At 49.1% G+C, this 23217-nt stretch overlaps 1 protein-coding gene across 2 annotated transcripts in view; it reads right to left on the reverse strand.

Moving 5' to 3' along the window:
* The window catches only part of FMNL2 (formin like 2), a gene marked incomplete at both ends in the record, with an annotated part of 157673 nt that overhangs the window by 37003 nt on the left and 97453 nt on the right, over positions 1-23217 (reverse strand). For both annotated transcript variants that reach the window (XM_082483957.1, XM_082483956.1), the window contains 5 exons: positions 5964-6057; positions 8440-8516; positions 9647-9755; positions 20327-20479; positions 22746-22829. In XM_082483957.1, the coding sequence (XP_082340083.1) occupies positions 5964-6057; positions 8440-8516; positions 9647-9755; positions 20327-20479; positions 22746-22829 (517 nt within the window). The remainder of the gene's footprint in view (positions 1-5963; positions 6058-8439; positions 8517-9646; positions 9756-20326; positions 20480-22745; positions 22830-23217) is intronic.

A 23217-nucleotide genomic window follows, 5' to 3' on the forward strand; every position in this document is an offset into this window, starting at 1 on the left:
CTCTGCCAAGGTGTGAGCCGGAGCCCGACTCGCTGTGACTGAGCGGGCAGACACCACACGCTGCGGTCCATCCTCCGGAGAGTCCCCAGCTGCCCTGCAGACAGGGCCAGCCAGCGATCAGCCGCTCCTTATCCCCGTCACACGCATCAGCAGTGGAGTTGAGTGCTTCACAATTTTCCTGTTGAATATTTTGCTACATTTAAAACATATTTCTTCCCCAATTCAAAATGCCAGCCACACGGAAAGGTGAATTTTCCCACGCGCTGTTTCACACCTCCTGGACAAAGAGCTGGCAGGGTGCAGGTGACAAACTACAGCTGCCATCAGTACAGAAAGCATTTGGGTTTTCAACCTGCTGAAGACATCTTTACCCCACCGTAGAAATCTCGGCACGAGAATAGCAGGCTTGGTTATCCCCTTATTGTTTTTCCCAGCTCTTCATCTTCCAACCACTATCAACTGCAGGAAAACACTTCCTATGCAATTCACTCTTGCACACAAGTACATTAGAAGTATCCGGCCAACGGCACTGATGATTAAAAGATCTACTCAATCTGTAGAATCTCATCAACGTGCAAACATCCTTCCTTGACAAGGCAGCAATGAACGGAAGCATTTTGATTACGGCAAGATGTCAGAAACAACAGAGAGAAATAGCAGCTTCAGAATGATGCTCGCTTGAGGCACCACGGCACAGCGATGCTGTGGTTTAAGCAGCACCGTCCCCACACCAGATCTGTGCAAAGTGAGCAGAAGCGTGTCAGGAGCCACGTGCTTGCGCCATTTCTGGTGGCCACGGGCAGATTCACCAGGACACCGACCTGTCAGCTCCCGCGCAACGCGCCTTTGCAAATTCCAAACAGCATCTCCAGGAAACAGTAAGGGGAGTAAGCAATGAAATAATAGTAAAACAAAGTTTTATTATTGGCAGTAAAAGACAGCAGTTTAATTCTCTGTATACCCACACATGTAATCACACTATTAAAATGAACTAACGACTCTGAATAAGCATTAGGAAAATATACCTTGTTTTCCAACAGCGCACTCAGCCTGCTTTAATTTAAATGGGGCACAAGCTCTCAGCATCTGGTCTGTGACCCGCGGAGCTCCCCCAAAGCTGTCTTGCGGCTAACTCCCCTCTCCTTTTCTTCCCCTGGCATTCTGCTGGAGTGCATTTGCTCGTCCTGCTACACAAATCCCAGGCAACTCGGATAAAACCGCGTAGCCAGTTCTCACAAATCCATGGAAACAAGCACAAAGGGCCGGGAACGCTGCTAAGGAAGCCCACTGGCAAGCGGGTAAAGGCAAGGGTCGTGGCCGTGCCGAGGGGCTCCCCCAGCCAAGGCTCTGATATGCCATTCACGCAGCATTTGCCTTCGGTGCGGGGTGCTGGGAATAAGAGGTGGCTGCAAACAGAACCGGCAACAGGCCAGAACGCGTCGAAAATCTAAGGGAACAGCCAAACACCCCAGCTATTCCCATGGCTTACCTGTGGCACAGTAACTCCAAACTGTTTCCCATAAATACAGCAGAATTCAGTCAAGCATCACTCAGAAGAAGGAAGTTTTCCAGCTGCGGCGTGCAGGTGGCCGAAGCACACCCAGAGCCGCTTGCCGCAGGCGAGGGCAAAGCCCTGCTCCCGCCGAGCAGCGGCCTCCAGCCTCCACCACCCCCCAACCTCCTCACACCCCTCCTGCTCCAGGGCCTTGCAGAAGCTGGCTGAGGCCTGACGACACCGAGAGCGGCTGCAGCCAAACCAAAGCATGTGCTGGCCCTCCTGGCTCATGTAGCTCCTCATAACCAGGAGCTGATCATCCTGCAAGTACGAACTTTGCTGAGCAGCTGTGGCTCATCTTGCCATAGGGGTGAAGCAGCACCTGGACTTCACAGAACCACAGATAGTTTGCACTGGAAGGGACCTTTAAAGGCCACCTAGTCCCACACCCCGCCATGAGCAGGGACATCTTCAACTAGATCAGGTTGCTCCCAGCCCCGTCCAACCTGGCCTTGAACACCTCCAGGGATGGGGCATCTCCTGCCTCTTTGGGCAACCTGCGCCAGGGGCTCACCGCCCGCACAGCCAACAATTTCTTCACAATATCTCGTTTAAATCTCCCCCCTTTCAGGGTAAAACTGTCCCCCCTCATCCCATGGCTCCCCTCCCTGATCCAGAGTCCCTCCCCAGCTCTCCTGGAGCCCCTTTAGGCACTGGAAGGGGCTCTGAGGTCTCCCCAGAGCCTTCTCTTCTCCAGGCTGACCCCCCCACCTCTCCCAGCCTGTCCTCCCAGCAGAGGGGCTCCAGCCCTCCCAGCATCTCCGGGGCCTCCTCTGGCCCCGCTCCAACAGCCCCGTGTCTCTCCTGTGCTGAGGGCTAAGCTGACTTCAAAAGCAATGAGAGTTATGAAAGTAATGTTTTTGAAAAGAGAAACACAGGATGGTGTAAAAATCCACCTTGCCCAGGAAGAAGCGGGGACAGGGTCTTGGCAGTTCAATTTGAACTTTCTTTCCTGTTTAGCCCAAATAGAGACCTCATGAAAACCAATGAGCTGAATTGAGGCTGGAAATTGGGGACGATTCACTCAATGTCTGCACTGGCCTCGACGGAATGACCGAACCCAGAAGGTGCGTGAACGTTTGGGACATTTCTCTCTCGCAGAGCTGGAAGTTGCCATTCTGTCAATGCTGAATAGTTCCCAAAACGCGGAGCAGGCTGCAGGAGGCAGACACGTGCACTACGAGAGACTGACCTAAGCCATCCCCTGCTTGTACTCAACATGCAAACTCCTTCAACACTACAGAGAACACGAAGGAAAAATACAAAGATGGATGAGAAAGTAATGCTGAGGTCTCCCTTGAAATTCCTGATTCATTCCGTACAATACAGACGAGGATTTCATTGTAACTGCTTCCTCCGTTTCGGCAAAATTTAAAAAAAAACAAAATTATTCAACAGCTCTGCCCCTCACTGGTCTTTAGAGAGGGAACTGGTGTTTCCCACCGCCAGCGCGGCTGCGGGGAGCCTGGTTTCCTCAGCTCTAACGAACTTTGCATTAAACACCCGCCTTCCCGCCCATCCATCCCCACCGCCTCTCCGCTCCCCATCAGTAACAACGGCTCTGGATCTTCTTTTCCTCTTGAGTTCTGCTTTATTCAGTTTCATCTCGAGCTCCTGGTTTGTTGTACCTTCTTGGTGGCTTTGAAATATCCTCGTGCTTCTATGTTCGGAAGTGACCTGTTCAACACCATGTTAACCCTGTGCTGAAAAGCGAGCACCGGGCTACGCGTGCAGCGCACAGAGCCGGGTCCCCTGCAAGAGACACAACCCGCGCACGGGAATCAATGCTTTCAGATGAAATAAGGGACAAGAGCAATTGTCAGGAGACAGCTTAGCAAAACAAGCCGCCCTCCATTCGAACATCCTGAGCCCAGCCAGAAAAAGGATCATTTTCAAATGAAAAGTCATTTTCAAAAAGAGTTCTTGACAAGATTCAGATCAACTGAGGTTTTCTGGCTCAGTCAGACCCTGAGAACCAAATTCTGCTCTCATTTACATGAGAGCGAAGCTCAAAGCCTAATGAAATAGTTGATGTTCATCCTCATGTAAATGAGAGCAGAATTTGGTCCGAAATATCCTGTTTTCCCAACTGACTTTATTACAGGGCGAGTGTTAGGCGGGAGTTCAGGTTTCTTTTGAAGTTATTTTATGGCAAGGAGATAGAGTGGCAGAGATCTAGTTCGACGAGTCTAATCTGTCCTAAATATGCACACAGTGTCTGATGAAAGAACCACAGAGGAGCTGCGGCAGCCCTGCAACGCATAGTTACAGAAGCCACACAAATATTATTGAGCTTCCAGCAATTTAAATTGGAAGTATACTGCCAGAAATCTAACCCTGGGTACTTCACATGTCAGCAACTCAGAGATTTTTAATATACCAGTTGAGTAAGTTATAAACACGAAGACTTGAAACCATTGCTGAAAACTTGCCCAGGAGGAAACCGGAAAACAACAGCACGGAGCAAGAAATAAGCAGCGTAATTGGAGAAAGAGAAGAACAGATAAATGCAGACCTGAGAAAGGTAAAATCCCCTCCTCGCACACCCCCTTCACCCGCAACATCCAACAGTTCCACTGGAGCAAAGGATTTGATCAAACACGAACAGGAATGGAAGAAATAAACACTGGCAGACAAACTGAATGTGTTCCGTAGGAATTTTTGAATGTCAGCAGGAGAAAAGAGAGACGACAGAGCACCTGGAAGACAACGAAGGAGCAAAACTTCGACGAAAGATGTCAGGAAGGTAAGAAAGCAAATGGGACTTTACCCATCCTTCCCCGTGACATGCAAAGGGCCGGTGTAACGCGCCCTGCAGACCAGCCCCACCAGGGGTATTTCGGCTGTAGTCATTTGCTCGACTTACCCGTAGTCCCTCACACCGTCCTCCCTAACGAGTCATACTTCTTCTATAACAGAGTAGTAAAAAGCCAGAAGAATTTAAGCCTGGAATAATAACGTACTTTGCATGTTTACAGCGCTTTTCCTGTTTAAAGCACTTCTCTCATATTACCCAATTGTTCTTCATAACACTCTCATCTGCATTTGCTTCCGTGATTCCTTCATTTCACAAAGGTGCCACTAAAGACATGGATACCGGCAGCTTGCCCACGGCTACCGATGAATAAATGAAAGAACCGAACCACAACTCCCAGTTCCAGTTCTGTGCCCACGTTACAGCACTGCAGACCTTTCCCCAGTTGGAAACGTCCTGTCTTATTTCCATACTCTGACCGTCCCTCGCGCTAGTGGAACCCAGGAGCAAGGCTTTCTCCGTGGCCAACTCCACTTCCACATCCCAGCCGGGGAAGCCTCGCCAGCAGCTGGGCCTTTCCCGTCACCTCTGTCCTCAGGCAGCTCTACGGACACAACACAGCTCACGCCCAGGACAGGTCTGGTCTCGCAGAGCTGAGGTTTCCACAACGGGCCCACGCTGGAGATGGTTACCTCAACCCCTTTGCTCTGGCTCTGCATAACGATGAGCACCTCAGAAATACAGTTATTTGTCTACAATGTGCAAATATTTACAGTGGATGGAAATCAGAGATTGGTATCTCTCCATCAGAAATAATTCCAAAAACACAAAACCTAAAAAAAATTAACAACTTGGCTTGTTGATCATCAGCATTAGCCTACTTACAGCAACAGCGGCATTACGGAAAAACACGCGACATGTTCATACGTAGTCCAGTTGGGACCCATCGAGTCTTAACAATTTTTGAGCTGGAAAGTTTAGATTCATTTCTTTGATAATAAATCCACACATACATCCAATACTCAAAATAAACAAGAACAGCAGCCTTCTAGGACTTGATTCCCCCACTAGTGCTTCTGAACAATGTTCTCAAATCCCATTAACCACGGTACGCAAACACGTGAGATGCTTGAACGTATACACCTCTGAATGACTCTTCTGCCCCACTTGAGCCAACTGGAATACCTGTATTCATTTCAGTAGTCAGAGACTTTATTTTGTAATTTCTTCACAAATAAAATCCCTACTGACAGTAAAACCAGGAGTTTTACATTTTAAGGGCTTGCGTACGTGGCTCTGAAAACGGGAGATCTGACACACCGTTCCTGGTGGTTCCAGAGACAGAACAACTGCAGTAAAGCTCTCAAGATCTCCCTTAGTTTTGCACTCCAGGGACACAGCTCGACTGACCAAAAGGCAAAGGGAGCAATCCACAGTCTGGATTCATCTTATTGGGATTATGGCTCTTTTACACAAACATGAAGAAAATGATGGCATCAACAGTCTACTTTGCAGCTCAAAGTGACTTATGGAATATCTGCAGTTTACGGAAAATCCTTACTCTAGGAAATTTGGCTGAATGAGAAAGATCTAGCTAATAGTAAGAGTAATATCAACATACACACCAAATTCCAATACAGCAGAATAACATACCTCCTTGAAGTTATCAAACGCAGATAAAATGATTTCATGCCCTCCTCTGACGAGACAAACGGCTGCTAAAAGTTCTAAGACGAGGGCCTTTGTCCTGCGAAGAAAAGAAACGGCGACAGTGAATGACCACCCCATGCCCGAACCACCTTCTTTCTACCCGTCTGCAAAATGGATGTGGAGACACTGGGAGACGCAGTTCACATCCTGCGTATTTTTAATCTCTTGAAACCAGTAAACTTGCAAGACGTTTAATGCTGGGCATCGCCTGATCCAGGGAACTGCGACTCTCCCGGGATCATGCAGTTTTCCCCCGTTTTAACACATCTCAAAACATGCAAAAATTTAAACCGCAAACGCTGGAGGAAATTCAAAGCAAACCCGTGGCAGTTGCAGAGCTCTGGCAAAGGCAGACCTCCCCTGCCTTCGACAGCCTGGGCTCCCGCAGAGCCCACCGGCACCAGCGCGGAGCGGAGGCAGCCTCCCCCAAGGCAGCACCACCGCACGGCAGCCATCAGCAGCCGGCTCCACCGCAACGCAGCCCGCTCCCTCTCAGCCCAATTTTTACTGAACGCGCTTATAATTCAAATCTGTATTTTGCCCGATACAAATCTGAATTATTTTCTATGATAATTTGTATTATTCATAGCCACACACACACACGCAAAAAAAACCCGACGTGGTTCTCTGAAGTGAATATAGGATGCCTTAGCACATCTTTCCCCTCTCAAATCGGAAATATGGGCAACTGATTGACAGCAGTGCTAACACAGGCACATTAATGAGAGAAGACAACAGATTACCGAAAGAAAAGCATGCAACAGACTCAGTCTAACTCTAATATAAATAATCCCCAGTACTTTCTTACCGGGTTCACATAAGGCAAAAGCACCAACCGGACTTTATGGCCAGATGAGCTCTGAGCAGGTATTAAAATCATGCAGACACATATAAAATTAGTCTCATGCCAAAGCATTGACTCAAACCAGATGTTACAGAAAAAGAAATACCTTTTGGCTTTCAAAGTGTCAAGGTTATCTTTGGAAACCAGATAAAATGTTCACTTGCCTAGGAAATTTTAAATGTATCATTTTCAATTCTTACTCATCAATTTTTTTTTCCTGCCACAAGAAGAAAATCCACGCTCTTTCAGACAGGATCAAGGGGTTCTTACTACAGATCTTCAGCGATACCCCCTCCAAGGGCGGGCTATGAACCGTGACTGTGGGAGAGGGGAGGGCGATCTCTGAGCACAGAGCCCACGGGATGCCCACGCCTCCGATGCTGGCCGGAGCGTGCACCTACACATCTGGGGTGGGGACGGGGAAAGGACAGCTATGGCTGTGTCAGTGGCATCTGTCTGGGCACAACCAGAGGAAATGGAGTCCCCACATCCATCCTCCACCCGCTCCTGCAGCACTCAGCGCCGCCGCGGGCAAGGTCTGGGGACGGGAGCAGCTCTGCAGCATCGCTTCCCTTTTTGCACGTCTCAGACAGCCCTAAGCACTCCAACCTCTGCTTTCTTCAAAAAATCGTGATGGGGTTAAACCAAAAAGAAAATAGGTTTTGAACAGCACTAACATTAAGGTAAGCCACATTCGAAGGCTTTTTTTTTTAAATAAACAGAAATCGAAGTAACCTATTTCTTACACAAATGAAAACTTACACTCTCTCTTATCACCTGATTTCTAGGCACAGGACATCAAAAATGATCAAAAACTAAACTTCCCATATCCTCCCCAGGTATGCTGTGTCCAGGCTTGCTGGGATAAAGAACAGAAAGGAATGAAGTACCCAGTTCCATCAGGACAAGATTTCAAGCAGTGCACTGTAAGGCAAGCGGACAGCCTAAGCAAAGGCTATATATATACATATAGTGCTGTTGAGTTTTGTCTCATCCCCTAGTTTTACCTTTCCTTGCAAACATCACTGTGTCACATTTGGTTTCGTTAAGACATGCAAGAGGTCTGCAGCTCCAGGCTTTGCTGGAAGCGGCTGCCAGGGTGACGGGGGTGCGCGGGGAGAGGAGGGGACGCAGCCTCGCCGCCTGCAGCTCCCCTCTGCCATTATGCCGTTATCGCTGGGGCTGACCGGCAAGCCCACGCAGAACAAGAATGAAACCCCCTCTCAAAGAAATGTAAGCCTAAGGACCCCTCAGACAACGTCTAGTTAATTTTTTCCTACTCCGCAGGAGAATCCCACGCTAAGCTGCTCATTATCAGCAAGGTCGTCTTTGCACTGCCATGGAGCCGCGGTGCTTAAGGAGTGAACTTTCAGCTGAAGAGTCAGTAGCTCCCCAACCCGACAGAACTAGCTGGCAATTGCTCATCTATTTGCACCATTACACAGATTCAATCGGATTCAGAATGAAGTCTGATGTTTGCTACAGGTTTGTGCATAAACATAACCCTGAAAATCCCTCTCCGTATACTCTTTACTTACCCACTTCTTAAACCCTCTAAAAGCAAGTGCAGCCTACCTGGGATTCTTGTTGTTCAAACTTAGTGCAATTTCATTAACGGCATGTGGATGCGACATGACCATATTGAATCCATACTGAAAAGAGAACGGGAAAATATTGTTTCAGATTTGAGACTGAAATTATTATTTTTAAAATCCAACAAATTACGTGTATCTGGCCAGATCTGGCGGCAGTCCTTCACAGCGCTGTAAACCGAATAAAACATTGTTGAGTTTACCAAGTCAGACAGCACATTTCCACCTACCACCCTGGTTTGGCTACGTCAGCCAACAAAAAAGGGTCCGCTCCACCACTGCCAACCCCTCTGCTCATCCTTTCCTCTCCCTCTTGCTTTTAATTCTGACAATCAAGTGCATCATTTACCCTCTAAAGAGGAATTTGTAATTCAGCAGCCAAAATGACTCCTTTTCCGGCACGCATGCTGCCATGGAGCGCCTGCAGCGCGCAGTTACTGCGGCAGTACTGCTGGCTTTGCTCTCCAAAAATGAAACAAAGAATTGCTCTGGAAAACGCTGTATTGGTTATTAGGCACCCTGTGAATCCCAGGGAGCCCGTATCCCCAGGGGCAGAGTTCACATACACAGCCGTGTTAGAAAGAGCTCGTATGACCACGCAACTCGTAATAAAGGTGTTCACCACAGCCTTTCTTTGAAGCACTTTTAGCTGTTACTGTTTTAGCAAAAAATCCCAAGTCCCCGAAGGTACCTGGGCGTGCCATATGATCACGGCATCCCACAGAAGAAAAAAGAAACTCACGATAAGATTAGCTTTGGTCTGGTTTATTCTTTGATTTGCTGTTATTGCAACCGCCCCGTGATAAACACTGAAGAAGAGTGAACACTTGGATTTTCCATCAGTGTAGAGCTCTTCTGAAAAATTCTCATCTTTCCTAAGTGTTAGTACTAAATCCTGAGATGAGTTGTAACTTCGGTTGTGTAGCCGCGTGTCTAGTAAGTTAGTGCAAACAGAGCCCATCACTGCCAACAGGAACCTGCCCAATATGCACATGGTCTTCACAACTGTACTAAATCATGTGCATGGTGGCACGAGGACTGGGTTACACTGCTTCCCAGCTACCCTGCCTAAGAACGAGCAAGAATCTAAACTTCCGCGTCAGTTTTGCCTTAATTCACCACCACCGTTTTCCTCCCCCCTCCCGACAACAAAGCAGTTACACGGTCCGACAGAACAAAAAGGGAAATACCTGGTAATTCATTATGGCCCGTAAACACATGATGCAGACGTGGACATCATCTTTTTTACTCACTAATCTGGAATTTTTTAGTGTTCTTCGGCTTGGCAAGGTGTTATACCTGCAAACAAAAACAGCTCTCATCAAGCACAAGACCATTTTTAGGCGGTAAGAATAAAGGAATGGAAATATTCCTCCTCCGGGGGAAAACGCAGACGTCTTTCGGTTCTGCAGAGCAGATGACCATCGGACAACGCACACGTAAATACCGCAGGGAAAAGGTGAGGGGCTGTTGAGACTGGCAGCGTAGGAAGCCGCAGGTGCCCAAGTCCAGGCCTGCCTGCTGGCCACCGCTGCCCAGCCAGCGCCAGCCCCAGTCCCTCCACCCGGCACAGCCGGTGCCACCGGCCACAACGCGACCCACCAGAGCCAGGCACCTCCACCTCTCGTGACACGCAACGGGGAAGGAACGAGCTGCCCACAACCACAGGGATTCCAGATTTTTTTCCGTGCGTTTCACTCTGCACGAGCCGCAGCGCGGGCTTTTAATGGAACTGAACATTCGTAGACATCAGCAAATGCATTCATTCCTGCTGCATCTCCTTTAAGAATGGTGCCTCTCTTCTATTCCGCAGCTGAGCTTTCTGAAAGCCCTCCAAATTATTTGGGGAAAATACCGCCCTTCAGAACTTTTGTCAAAACAGGGACATTAATTATTTTAATTGTGACCCTTAACTGGTAAATCAACTTTGAATTCAATTAAGTAAGTACACGGAATAAACACAAAGGGAAATCTTTAAACCTATCATTTCTATGGCATAATAAATGAAAACCACATTTCAGCTCTTTCCTGAGATACTGCTTATTTTCTTTGAGAAAAAACATGCTCCACGAGCCGTGTACAGGAAATTGGAGACAAGGAGACGGGCTGCCATGTGAAATACATATACGTTCTTATATATGTGAAATTGAATAAGCAACAAGAGGATTATGGCCAATACACTCTTTCGACAGTGATGCGCTACCTGCTGCCGTCGGGCGACGGTGTCCGTGGGGCCACCGCGGTGCCCTGGCAAGCCCCGGGAGCAGCACGCTGCAGGACAAGCCCCGGCCAACCTGCGGGGGGCTGCGGGGTCCCCGGCTGTGCCGGTGACACTGAGGGGCTCTGCAAAGCCCCCGAGCAGCCCCAGCCGGAGGCACCACCAGCAACACCGACAGCGAAGGTGAAGGGTGGTGTTTGGGGTTGGAAAAACACATTATTTGTTCTGCTCCCCCAATTCACAGAGTAAGAACAGCCGGGAGAGAAGGTCCAGGCGGGGTCTCAGTTCGGCACAGGGCTGCAGCATCCAGAGATTTGCTCCTGATTTACACAACGTCGGTGAGCGCGGAGAGCAGAGGGCAGCGGCCCGCTGGCTCGGGGGCTAACGAAACCTCCGGGCAGCCACAGTAATGCTTTTGCATTTCCAACTATCACGCTCAGGCCTGAAAACGGGAGGAAGAAAGTATAAAAATCTGCCGATAGGAAGACGGAAAGAAAAACAACGTGATGCACGTGCAGTGATGTGCAAATTCTGACATTTCCTCTGCAAAGAGCAACTCCTCTGGGGGAGGAAAGGGAAATTCATAGATGAAGCTTGACTGCTGCAGTAAATACAACCTCCAGTAAAAGGAAGGCTTCTTCAGACACCTGCAGCTGGCCTCACGCTTGCCAGGGCCACCTTTGCAGCCTGGAGAACACACACGGGAAGGCTTTTCTTCTCTTTAATTTGGGAAAACAACTGCAGTGGGGAAGGCTTCTGGATTACAGCATCCTTAGCTCTCACGCCAGTCCCTAACCAGGAGTTAAAGGAACCAGTACTGGCACCCAGCAATGACTCACAGCACAACCGCGCGTGCACGCCGAGGCAGGGTGCGAAGGAGAGCTGGGGGACGGGAGAGCTTCCAGGGGACAAGCAGACCCAGGCTTTTCCATCCGAGAACTACGCCAACGCTCCGAGAAAGTCTGAGTGGCACGGAGAGAGTCAACGGGGAATGATCTGTCATTATTTCTCGTAACATGGGAACTATGTGGCATCACATGTAATTACCCGGTGACAGGATCAAAGCAAACCTGGTAATTTTCGAGGCACTCCTCTATACAGTGCTCCGGAGAGCGCGAGCTCTTCAGCACCACTGCTGCGGAGCCCAGAACCCGGCACGGGCTCCAACAGCACTTACACCAATTCACAGAGGAAAAAAATCATCAAGAACTGTTAAACGCAAGATGCAATCCTCAGATCAGGATGCCTAAATCCTGCTGGAAGCAGGAGCACGTACCGGGAGAAACATCACTGGGCATCCGCCTTGCTCGCACTAAGCCAAGTGCTCTGAGCATCTCCCGCACTCAGCGCCTGCTCCAGGGCAGCGTCAGAGAGGGTATTAGATATGGCTTTGGTGTTATCACACTGCACTCGTTTCCTCTTTCTGTCCTCTGATTATTTGGAGCATGTTTGGGGGGTTGCCCTGTTTATTGCGGATGCTACCGTGCAGATACTTGTCTAATCCATGCTACTCATTTTGTTTAAAAAAGAGGTGTAGCTTTTAAAATCAGTGAAGATGACGATTAATAATAATAATAGTAAAGATTAATAATAAATACATGAACAAGTAATAACAGACTTGTTTTATTCTGACTGCTTCACTGGCACAAAGGACACACTTGCAAATTCTCTCACTTTAAACGTACAAACGGAGCGAGGATGTTCCGCGTGCCGGGCAGCGGTGCCAGCTCCGCGGCACCCGGGCTGTGTCCGCCTGTGCGCCCGCGGGAGCCTTCCCCGCTGCACAGCCCCGGCATGGGCCGAGAGCGGAACACGCGGGGAGCGCCGGAGCGCGGTGCCAAACCTCCCTGCCCACAGAGAGCCGGCGACTCTCGGGCTTCAGCAATTACTTCCCTTTGCTTTCATTTTTCCGGGAGTGCCGAGATGAAAGAAACCCCAAAATTCAAAGCAGAATTCAGTCAAACTGCTTTTTTTTTTTTTTTTCCCCCCATACATATGAATGCCTAAATCAGCTCAGGGCACTCCAGACGGATTTCAGGTTTGCAGGAGACATGACCTAGTTTTGTCTGAGAGCAGCGAGCGGCGAGAGCCCGGGAGCCGGCTTTTGGGGAGCAGACCCCGAGGAGGGGCGCAGGCCCGGGACAGGACTAGGCTGCCCCCCGCACCATGGGGCTGGCCCCGCTGGCCCCGAGCCCCCACGAGCACTTCGGATGGGGTCCTGCGCTGCACTGCATGCTCCTGGGCTCTGGGACATGTCCGGCTGCTCCGGGGCGGGATGGGGACAGCCAGGGAGTCAGCCGTGTGTCCCCACCGACGGGCTCACTGCCCACATACCCTCCCTGCGCTCGGGGATGCGTTTGTCTTCCAAATCTCCCTTCCCGAGACAAAATTAGAGCAGTGCAACCTTCAACTGGGAGCCCTACCTTGAGCTTGAACTGGGAAGTGTGGAAGCAACTGCCAGTGTCGCCTGGAAAATGCGTAACCACACCGCACTAGCGTATTTCCACCCAATCATTTCACTAAATATGAAAAACACTGCAATAAAACGATTTAAAAGTCATTTCTAGTCACACAGAGATTGTTCTTACAATGACTTATCTCAGTTTTAAACTACTAAAGGCTGCATACATTATTTTCCTTTACATTTTAAATAAGTAGAATATTTAGATCTTTATCATGCCACTGATAGAAGAAAAAGTCCTCCTCAGTGCCTGGTTTATCAAGTCCTTACGTTTCAGAATGCCTTTAAACACCGGACAGAGTGCTGTCAGCTGTAACAAATGGGAGCAATTCTCCTTAAACTAATAAAAGATGACCATAAAGCCAGAATTCGGCATTTCTAACTGCTTGGGGAGCAAAGAGAAACAGAATCAGGGAGCAAGGATACCCCGCAATGCAGTGGGACCCCCAAGCACGGTGGGTCCATCTCCCCGGGATCCAGCCCCCTGCATGCAGTCTCCGCGGGCTGCGAGATGCTCTCCACTACACCTCTCGCTCCCCACACGGCTTTCCAGGCACCCAACCACACCCCTGCTCTGCAGAGCAGTGCGGGCACCAAAAAGGAAGGTTTGAGGTGAAAACAGTATTTGCCACTTCTGAAGAGGTGGAAAAGACCCACAGAAACCCAAGGAGGGCTGCAGACGTCCCGTACGGCGCTACCTGCCCGCAGCCAGGAAAACTGCTGTTTTGAAGCCTGGAGATGTTCACTTGGAGGATTCTCATACCAACGACCAGCTGAATAGGCAAAGTCAGAGGTACCTGCTCTGTCCTCTTCCCAAAAGCCAAGGCGACCCCCCCCGTGGGGACTCTGCCCCAGCCCCAGGCTGCACACCACGCTCTCTCTGCCGCAGCCCTCCTGCCTTCCCCCATCCCGCACGTCAGTGGCGCGTTGTTCAGTGATGCCATCAGCGATACGCAGAGCCCGCACCCTCCGGCGCTCGCGGAGCTTCCCCCCGTGTTAGTTTAAACGGGCACAGAATATGCACTCGAGAGCTGCACTGCAGAGAAAATATCTCCAGCACAGATGGGATTCTGCCCTAGATTTAGATCGCTTCCCTTCAACAGATGCAAATTTCTTCACACAGACATGAATGCCAAGAATTAATGAGGATTTTTTGTACAGAAACTCTTTTACGACGACTCTGCCCGCTGGAAGTAAGGCTCGAGAAGCTTTCTCTGTACTAGTGGCAATTGCAACGACCCCTGATGTTATTTGTTTCCTTCCCAAAGGCAGGGCAGGCTGGCGGTAGCTTGAACACCTCCCCTTACACGACATGAGCCAAACCAGGGTGGATGATCTTCTTTTGCTTTTATTTCATTTCTTGTTACTAAACATTAGGCTGATCCGAGCATCTGGATGAATTGTTGGGTTTGATTTCCTGTCTGCTGCAGGTCAAAGATTATGTCACCAAGAGTATATTTATCCTGGTAATTAAATTCAGATGGTTCCTCTTTTATTTCCTCTGCCCCTCCTTTAAAGAAGAACTATAAAACCTTTACTTCTGAAAAAAGCAGAAGCAGAAAACCTGCCCATGCGCAAGCTCCTGCAGCGCGTAATGCTTTCCTCCTGCCAGCCGCCGGCGGTGGGTACGGGATGTCCCACGCCGGAGGGAGCGCCTCCACAGCTTCGTGCCTTCGCTGCCGCAGGCTGTGGGGACACAGTCAGGATGCTGCACCCGCATGGGAAAACCGACCGCCCTTCAGAGCGAGGATAAATCTGCGCTGACATACACAGTTTAAGGTTCTTTTTCTTGCCCAGTTCTAACAAAAGCATGCTTCTGTTCAAGAATAATTCGTTCACCGTTTTTATTCGATTTGTTAACAATTTAGTTAATCGGGTGGCGGTACAGGCGCTGCCAGGGTGCCTCTGGAGACCAGGCTGCGCGTTTACCCACCAGCCTCCTACAGAGGTTGAGAAGGACCCTTCAGCCCAACCAGCCTGAAGAAATTAGTTTTGCTAAACTCCTCCTGCCTCCACGTCCACGTTACTTTGTTAACGTGACCAGCCAGAACTGCTGAAAATGTCCGGCGTGTCCCGGCCTCACCCAGCACTTTGTACAACCGAGACGTAGAAAACACAACACGCAAGGGCGTCTTCTGGTGCAGAACAGCTCACGCCGACACTGAAGACCCACAGATGGATAATTAAAACACCTACGCAACAAACTGAGATACTCAAAGTAAATAAAAGTCCTTTCCATCATGGTAAGTGAGCACAAACCTCAAGGCAAACTCCTGCCATTTCCACCAACTTCAATGGAAGGACTTTCATGCTTAAAACGAGGACATGTGCCCAGTCCAGTGGCGTAGACAGACTTCTGATGCACCGCGTTAGTAACGAATACAAGTTACAGCTGGTTTCTCCTATCACTTTTATCTTATTGTCTGGTAAAGAACATCATGCCCCCATTTGTCTAGGCTGGCTCCCTCGGAGTAGGAGCAATGAGAGCAGAGGACAGCCCAGGATGGACCTCACCGCCCCGCTGGCCGCTCGCCCACCTCTGCACACGATGGGACTCCTGGTTTTCACTGGGCTTTGGTGGTTTTCGGACTGCCTTTCTGCGATTTTGGTGGTGGTGGTTTGGAGCTGGTGGTGTTTGTATTATCAATGTCCTTCTGACAGCAGAAAGGGACTCTGGAAGAGGAAGGTCTTGGCACCTCCTACAAACAGATCAGATTTCTCTGATCTCCTCTTGGGGCAAGGTACAACTGGGTCTGCTGGACGTGGGGACCCTGAACTCGCACCCCTTTGCAGGGGACGCGACCTGGAGAGGAAAGACCACAAGCCCGTACTCAGCGGTGGCCCTCACAAGCATTAAAACCAGTGAGGTGCGATCAGCTCCTCTGCTCATGCGAGGGCATAAACACCTGTCCTGGGCAAGCCAGAGTATGTCGCCACGCTGCCTGAAAACGTCTCCTCTCTGCCACTTCAAACAGGGATGACAAAGCTGGTTTGTGCCACAAATGTAAAGAAAATAAATCATAGAACGGTTGGGTTGGAAGGGACCTTGAAGATCATTAGTTCCACCCCCCCTGCCCTGGGCAGGGCCACCTCCCCCCAGCCCAGGTTGCTCCCAGCCCCGTCCAACCTGGCCTTGAACACCCCCAGGGATGGGGCAGCCACAGCTTCTCTGGGCAAACAACTTTGAGCCTGCTGGTTTTGTCTTCATCAAAAAGAATCTGGAAAAATTATTAGTCCCTAAAGCTGAGGAGATCTCTGATGCTTAAAAAAGGCGAAAAAAAGGAATCGAAACAGTTTGGTTTGGTCTCCCTCCCTCCTCCCAGGTTCCGCAGCCAGTGCGTGACTGCAGACGGGAATGCACGCCCCGGCGGTGCTGAGCTCTGCCACGCCGTGCACATCCCACCTAACATCCAGCAAGGGAGCGAGCATCTTTCTTCACCTCTGTAGGCACACACCGACAGGTGCTGTAGGGGATTCTCCCCCAGTTCGACCAGGACAGTTACTGATAAACACCCCACGCCGCCACCAAGCAGGCGACGCGAGAAGGGGGACACGCCGCCGCGGAGGTACCCCTCAGCTGCCAGAGACACCGCTGCCCGCCCAACGCCTGTCCGAGGTCTGTACAACTCGTGGCCTTCACGTAGAGAACCCACAAGAATCACGAGATCGACAACCGACTGCTCAAAACCACACTCTGTTAAATTTGCAAGTATCTGACAAAAATTCTGATGACGAAGTCAGCGGGTCCCCGAGCAGTGACAGTGTTACTGGTGAAGCCCAATTCACTGCAGCATAAGAAGCAGTGCCAAATTTGAGTCCAATTACCAAATGCGTTCAAAGCCCATTTATGGATGAAGATACGTTTGCCTGCATCACTCTCATTACAGAGTCCACAGATTTTGAAGAAAGAAATGAAGTTTCTCAGTTCAATCCACATAAAAATTGAAGTATCTGACTCGGAAGAGAGGGAATTTCTAATGGGCTGTGACATTACAAAGTCTGCATTAATATTTATCTGACAGGAGACTATGAATCTCATGTGAAAGTAATGCTCTTTTCTCCCAAAAAAGCAGCAATAAAATCCCCAAAGGTTCATCCCCGTTTTTATCCTTCTGCCCTCATTTTGGTGTTTGCTTCCCAAATCCCTGTGCCTCCTCTTAAAAAAAAACCCCACCACCTCAGTTGCCAAGGAAACCCAGTGAGCCGGGAATTGGCAGGGTTTAGCACCACTAAAAAGAGCTCCGGGAAGGCAGTTAAAGTCACAATTAGAAATGGATAGCCTCAGCCACGCACACACCAACAGCCAGAGAACCTCCGTGCCCACGTCACCGCCGGGTGACTTCCCACGGTGGCCAGCTCGCCCTGGCTGGCGGCAAGGCAGCCGCTCACCGCGACGGAGCCGCCCCGTTGGCAAGCGTGCAAGGGGCACAGCTCCTCCCTAGCGTTGCTTTGTGCTTATTTCCCATTCCTTTTGCTATAATTAAATGCGTACAGCACTCATCAGCCGGGACCCTGCAGGGTCCTGAGGGCTACAGCAGGTCTACAGCCGTTGAGGACAAGTAGGAGAGCTGGTGCCAACCAGGCACCAAAAACGAGAAGAAAATAGTGTTAAAACTGGCAGGAACCATTGCCTCCCCACATCCTCTTGCCATTTTAAGAAGGAGGAATCCAGGCCAAATCCATTCTCATTTTTCATACGGCTACGGCATAGCAGGGACGAGCCCAGCTCCTGAATTTTAAATTACCCTGTTAAGATTGTCAGCCTTCTCCTTTTTCATCCAAAGAGGGAGGACCACCTCATCCTTTCTCTCCATTTTAATGCTTTTTATAACAAAGCCAGAAGAGGAGCTTCCCCGCAGAAGCAGCTGTGGCCTGGGTCTCCGCGGGTCCCAGCGACGGGGCAGGAACCTCCTGGGCTTCACCAGAAACGCCACCCCGCGCACCCTCCTCGCTTGATGAGCCCTTAGCTTGTTCTCAGGAAAAGATTCTGTTTCAGATAACCAATAGTTACTAATTATACAAAAAAAAAAACTTTCTTAAAAACTCCCCACCTACTTTTAGCTTTTACTTTTTTTTAATACACGTAGTCCCCAGCTATTGAAAAGTACACATTTTAAAACACAGATTTATTTTTTAAATGAAACACAAACCAAAGATGCTAATTCCACGTAAATGTCGGACAGTTTCTGCCCAAGCTGCCCCGAGACCAAGATGGCTCTGTGGGCAGGAGGGGGCACTTGGCTGAGAAACACTGTACTAAATTACATTTCTGTGCCAGTTTTGGAGATCTATTTGTAATAAAAAAGATGAAATAACATGGGCAATGACTAAGGGCTCTATGTCTTAGGTATGAAACTAATAATACTATTTGCAATATGATAAAGCAAATGAGTATCGTGTTCCAAAATAAACCATTTTCTTTTCGAAAATCCCACTCTACGGAAGCAAACTACCCTTTCGAAGTTATAATGTGATAACCACACGTTTTGGAGGCTGAAAACTTCCCCCTGATGCTCGGGCAGTCGCTTTACCAAGACGTAGGATTACCAGATTATAAGGCATGGGGAGCAGCGCTCGCCAGGCGGCTCCATGCCCCGCGCAGCCCCTGCTGCGCACAACCTTCCACCTGGCACTTACGAGGTTTTCCGGCTCGAAGCCTCATCAGCAGAGCGCAAAGTGAAGCCGCTCCAGAGGCAGTTGGCTGAAAAGCAGCTCTGGCGGCGTTTGAACTGAAGTTGCTCAGGCAGAGAAACCAATCTGATGGTACGTGAAAGGCGGAGGAGAGCAGAGGAGGGCAGGATGCGAGAGAGAGAATGGGAGGAGAGCGTTTGAAAGAGGGAGGGGAATGAAGGATGCAAGGAAGGAGACGTGGAAATGGAAAATAAAAGAGGTAAGGAATAAAGGGGGACGTGAAAAAGGAAAAAGGATGGAAGGAAATGAAGAGAAAACACGTAAGAGCCATGTAATGTATAGCCGAGTTATGCATTTCTAGTGTAACTCATCACAAGCATGCCTCCCAAAGACAGAGAGCAGAATCAGACATCCTCCTGCAAGCACAAGGCTCCACCATCTTTCTGTCATAGTAATTAAAGATCAAAGAAAACCAAAACCACTAAGAACATCTTTGCAACATTAAAAAAAAAAAAAAAAATCAACTGGTCAAGTGATTTTGCTGGACTCCACAGCCTGTATCTCTTTACCAGAACTGTGCGTGTGTCTCCTCCCCTCCACTGCTGATGTCTGTGAACTACATCTTCCAGGTGTCACACCCGCCACAGCTCAGGCTCTCGGTGGAAGGGACACACTTCACGGGAACTAAAGAGTCAATGTTGTCATTGACTGACAAATCAAAAGTGAACCTCAACTGGAAGATATCAGAAAAAGCTGCAAGTCCTCACTGGCTCCATCTCTGTCAGACTCCTTTATGCTCACAGTACTACGTGACAAAACTCCATGAAGGCCAAAAAAAGTCAAAAAGCGTACAAATAGAAGCCCTTCGGCACGCTGAGCTGCGCCCCTAGGTGACAGCACTGCTAGTTTAAAGGTGGTGCCTACTGTGCTTTATAGCACTGAAGGAATGTAACAGAGGTGACTGTCATTCAGTCCTGGGAGGCGATCCTGCCTTTTCCACAAACTAAAAAAACCCCAGGATTTGGAAAGAGAGACTTCACAGTTGAGCCCAGGGTGATGCTAGACTTAACAGCGGGTTTGAAGGATGGAAGTGGCCTTTTAAAAAAATAAAAAAAAGCCTTGTTCATAGCAACACGGAAGGAATGTGCTGCTAGAAGAGACCTTTTTGGATGAGACACCAGGTCAGAGCTGCAGGCTGGCTGGGACCATGGAAATCTTGAGATGCTCTTTGGAGAAGAGGAATGGCTTCCTCTGTGTAAGCCACATGGTACCTGACGGAAACGTGTCGTGCATCCTTAGATCATTCCGCCCCTGGAAAGGGAGGCAGAGTTATTCTTGCCTCTTCCTCCACTGCTGTGAAATGCTGCCCTGTGTTACGGGCTCAGCACTTCTTTCCACCTCAAAACTGTCAGTACAATGACACGTTTCCTATATATGTCAAAGCTACACTGTGAAAAAGAGGGAAGATGAAAAACATTCTAATTGGAAAAACCATACTGAGCCTCCTTACTCAGGCACTCGCTGTTTGTAGGTCACCCTCTGCCTGACTAAACGCCTTACCGTAAAGTCGAGTGTCTGCCAGAGCGGGACACGCTGTTGCCAACTGGCGAGGGTAAGTTACTGCCTCTGTGCAGGTCCTCGATAGATCGGCTCCAAGGTTTGGACTTGTCCATCGAGTTTTCCACATTGTTCTCCAAACTTTCAAAGTCAAACCTGAAAGGAAACAGAAATTCCAACGTCAGGTTAAACAGAGGAGATGCCCATAGCACTTTCCTTTCTGCTCAACATCTGCGGATTTCAGCAGGTCCCCAAAGCTCACAACAGCAAAGGACGAAAGCAATGCAGGCTCGCTTCCCCTCGGCTCCAATTCAGCGCCAGCTTCAAACGCACAGCGCAGCAAATCTGGACCTTGGCAAAGGGAGCAGCCACGCACACAAGCATACAATTTCAGAAGGATCACACAGCTATGTGTTATTCTACCTCAATGTAAAACAAATACATCGGCTGCTTCGCTGATGCCCTGCCTCGAAGGAAAGAGGCGGAATGCTTAAAGCTGTCTCCATTTTATTCAATAAATCAATACGTTGTGCAAGTACTAATGCAGTTTCCTCCATCGATAGGTGCGCGAGCCTTTACACTGCCTTGTTGGTGCTCACGAATCTCCCAGCATATGTAATAGATTACCATAATTGTTACAGATTTTCTTTGATTTCTGACTCGTTGCCCATTGTACTGCTATTTCAAGTGAAAATTGCTTGTTCCCCTTACAGCTTTTGAGGTTATTATTCATGTTTACCACGTTAGAGAGGGGAAAAACCCAGCAAGCTAACTTGCGTACATTTGTATAATTTTAAGAAGAAAGTCTTTATACAAACAATTACAAACACTTCTTTTTGCTGTGCGCAGTTTTTTCCAGTTAGTAGCATTTTAAAACATATAATTTTCCTCCATTAATTTTATTGCAACCCCACCAAAAATCTCTTTTCTATGCAATGATATATATACATCTGATGGCATCTTTTCTAAAAATAAAATATTAACTCTAGTCAGCTTGAGTTCCTAAGTACAACACTATCTTTAACCTACCGCTTCTTTTCATACAATTTTAAAGAAAAATTTGCTCCTACGAGATCTGGAAGTGACAAGCTGTGGATATACAGAAACACATCCTCCGCTGAACAACTATTTCACATTGTGTGATATAACAACTAATGAAAGTGGATTTGGTTCCCAATTTGTTTTAATAGTCACTAATTTCATCAGATTCAATAATCATTAATAATTTTATTATTTACTACCTAAATGACTACACCTGACTCCCAGCTAACCAGACGTTGGAACCGCAAAAGCTTATTTCATAGTCCTCCCGACTTGCAAAATCACCTTGAAACTCCCACTCCTGTCTTGCAGCGCATCTGCTGCACAGGATCACAGAATCCCGGAGCGGTCAGGGTGGGAAGGGCCCTCTGGAGCTCCCCCAGTGCCACCCCCCGCCAGAGCAGGGGCACCTCCAGCAGTGGCACAGGACACCTCCAGGCGGGTTTGGAATGGCTCCAGAGGGGGAGACTCCCCCCCTCTCTGGGCAGCTGTGCCAGTGCTCTGCCGCCCCCACAGGAGAGAAGTCCCTCCTCAGGTTGAGATGGAACTGCCTATGGTCACGTTTGTGCCCGTTCCCTCTTGTCCTGTCACTGGGCACCACTGGAAAAAGACTGTTCCCACCCCCCCCGGCACCCTCCCTTGAAGGCTTTATAAGCGTTGATAAGATCCCCCTCAGTCTTCTCTTCTCCAGACTGAACAGCCCCACGGCCCTCAGCCTTTCCTCAGCAGAGAGACGCTCCAGTCCCCTCATCACCTCCGTAGCCCTTTGCTGGACCCTCTCCAGCAGTTCCCTGTCCTTCTTGACCAGGGGAGCCCACAACTGGACACAGTGCTCCAGATGTGCCTCCCCAGGGCAGAGCAGAGGGGAGGATGACCTCCCTCGCCCTGCTGGCCACACTCTGCTTGCTGCCAACGACTTTGCTTGCCAGGAGCCTTGTGACAAGTGGTTCGTGTGCGGATGTTGCTTTGAACACAGTGGACACCATCACAATTCCTTGGGGAGGGGCATTAATTGCAAAGCTATTCGTAAGGAAGGCTGCATGCTTCCACACCTTTGCTGAATGGTTTTGCGCTGTACCCCTAAGAGGGTCAGAGGCCAAAGCTAAAAAATATGTCAGTACAGTATTAGACATAAATAATCTCAAGGCTTAAACTTAGGCTTTTTTTTCTCTGCAACAGGTTACGATTCGATAGTTTTGGCCTAACGCTACCATTTTTTCTGCTGTAAGTAGATAAGGTGTTGTGCTCAGCTACCAGCAGGAAAGCTCTGCTGCAGGGGGAGCCGAGCATCGGCCTCGGCATCTCCCTCTCGCTCCGGGGCGATGGCGGGATCCTCCCTCTGCCTCGCAAGCCCAGAGAGCGCCAGGCATGTCTTACTTACGTGACTGCATACTGTGCGAAGGACAAGTACTCCACCAGAACATCCAGGCCTTTGTTTTCTTCATTCAGGAACTCCCTGACCCATCTGTTAGAAAAATCATCAGACATCAGAGCGTTTCACAGGCTTTGTGCAGTTACTGGAACTCTGGTCAGATAACCCAGAGACGGACCCGTTGCAGGAGAGGCAGCACTACGGGGAAAAACTTTGCCTTCTCGCTCAGGAAAAGAAGACTTTTGAAAAACACCATTTATTATTTAGAGGATTTTGAAGTAGAATTCTCTAGAGGGCTTTACAAATGTAGTGAAACAATCTTTTTTGCAGCACTATGATAGGAAAAATATTCCATAAAAAAATAAAAATAAAACCCCCCAAGTACACTCTGCACTGCTCAGAAACTCGAGGCGTGTTCGTCCAGCGCTGGTAAGCGCCTTTCCCAGCCCCGCGGCGCTGCTGCAGGAGGGCACGGGCGCCC

Source organism: Vanellus vanellus (assembly GCF_965231255.1).
Source record: "Vanellus vanellus genome assembly, chromosome: 5".
In the NCBI taxonomy this organism is placed as follows: domain Eukaryota; kingdom Metazoa; phylum Chordata; class Aves; order Charadriiformes; family Charadriidae; genus Vanellus; species Vanellus vanellus.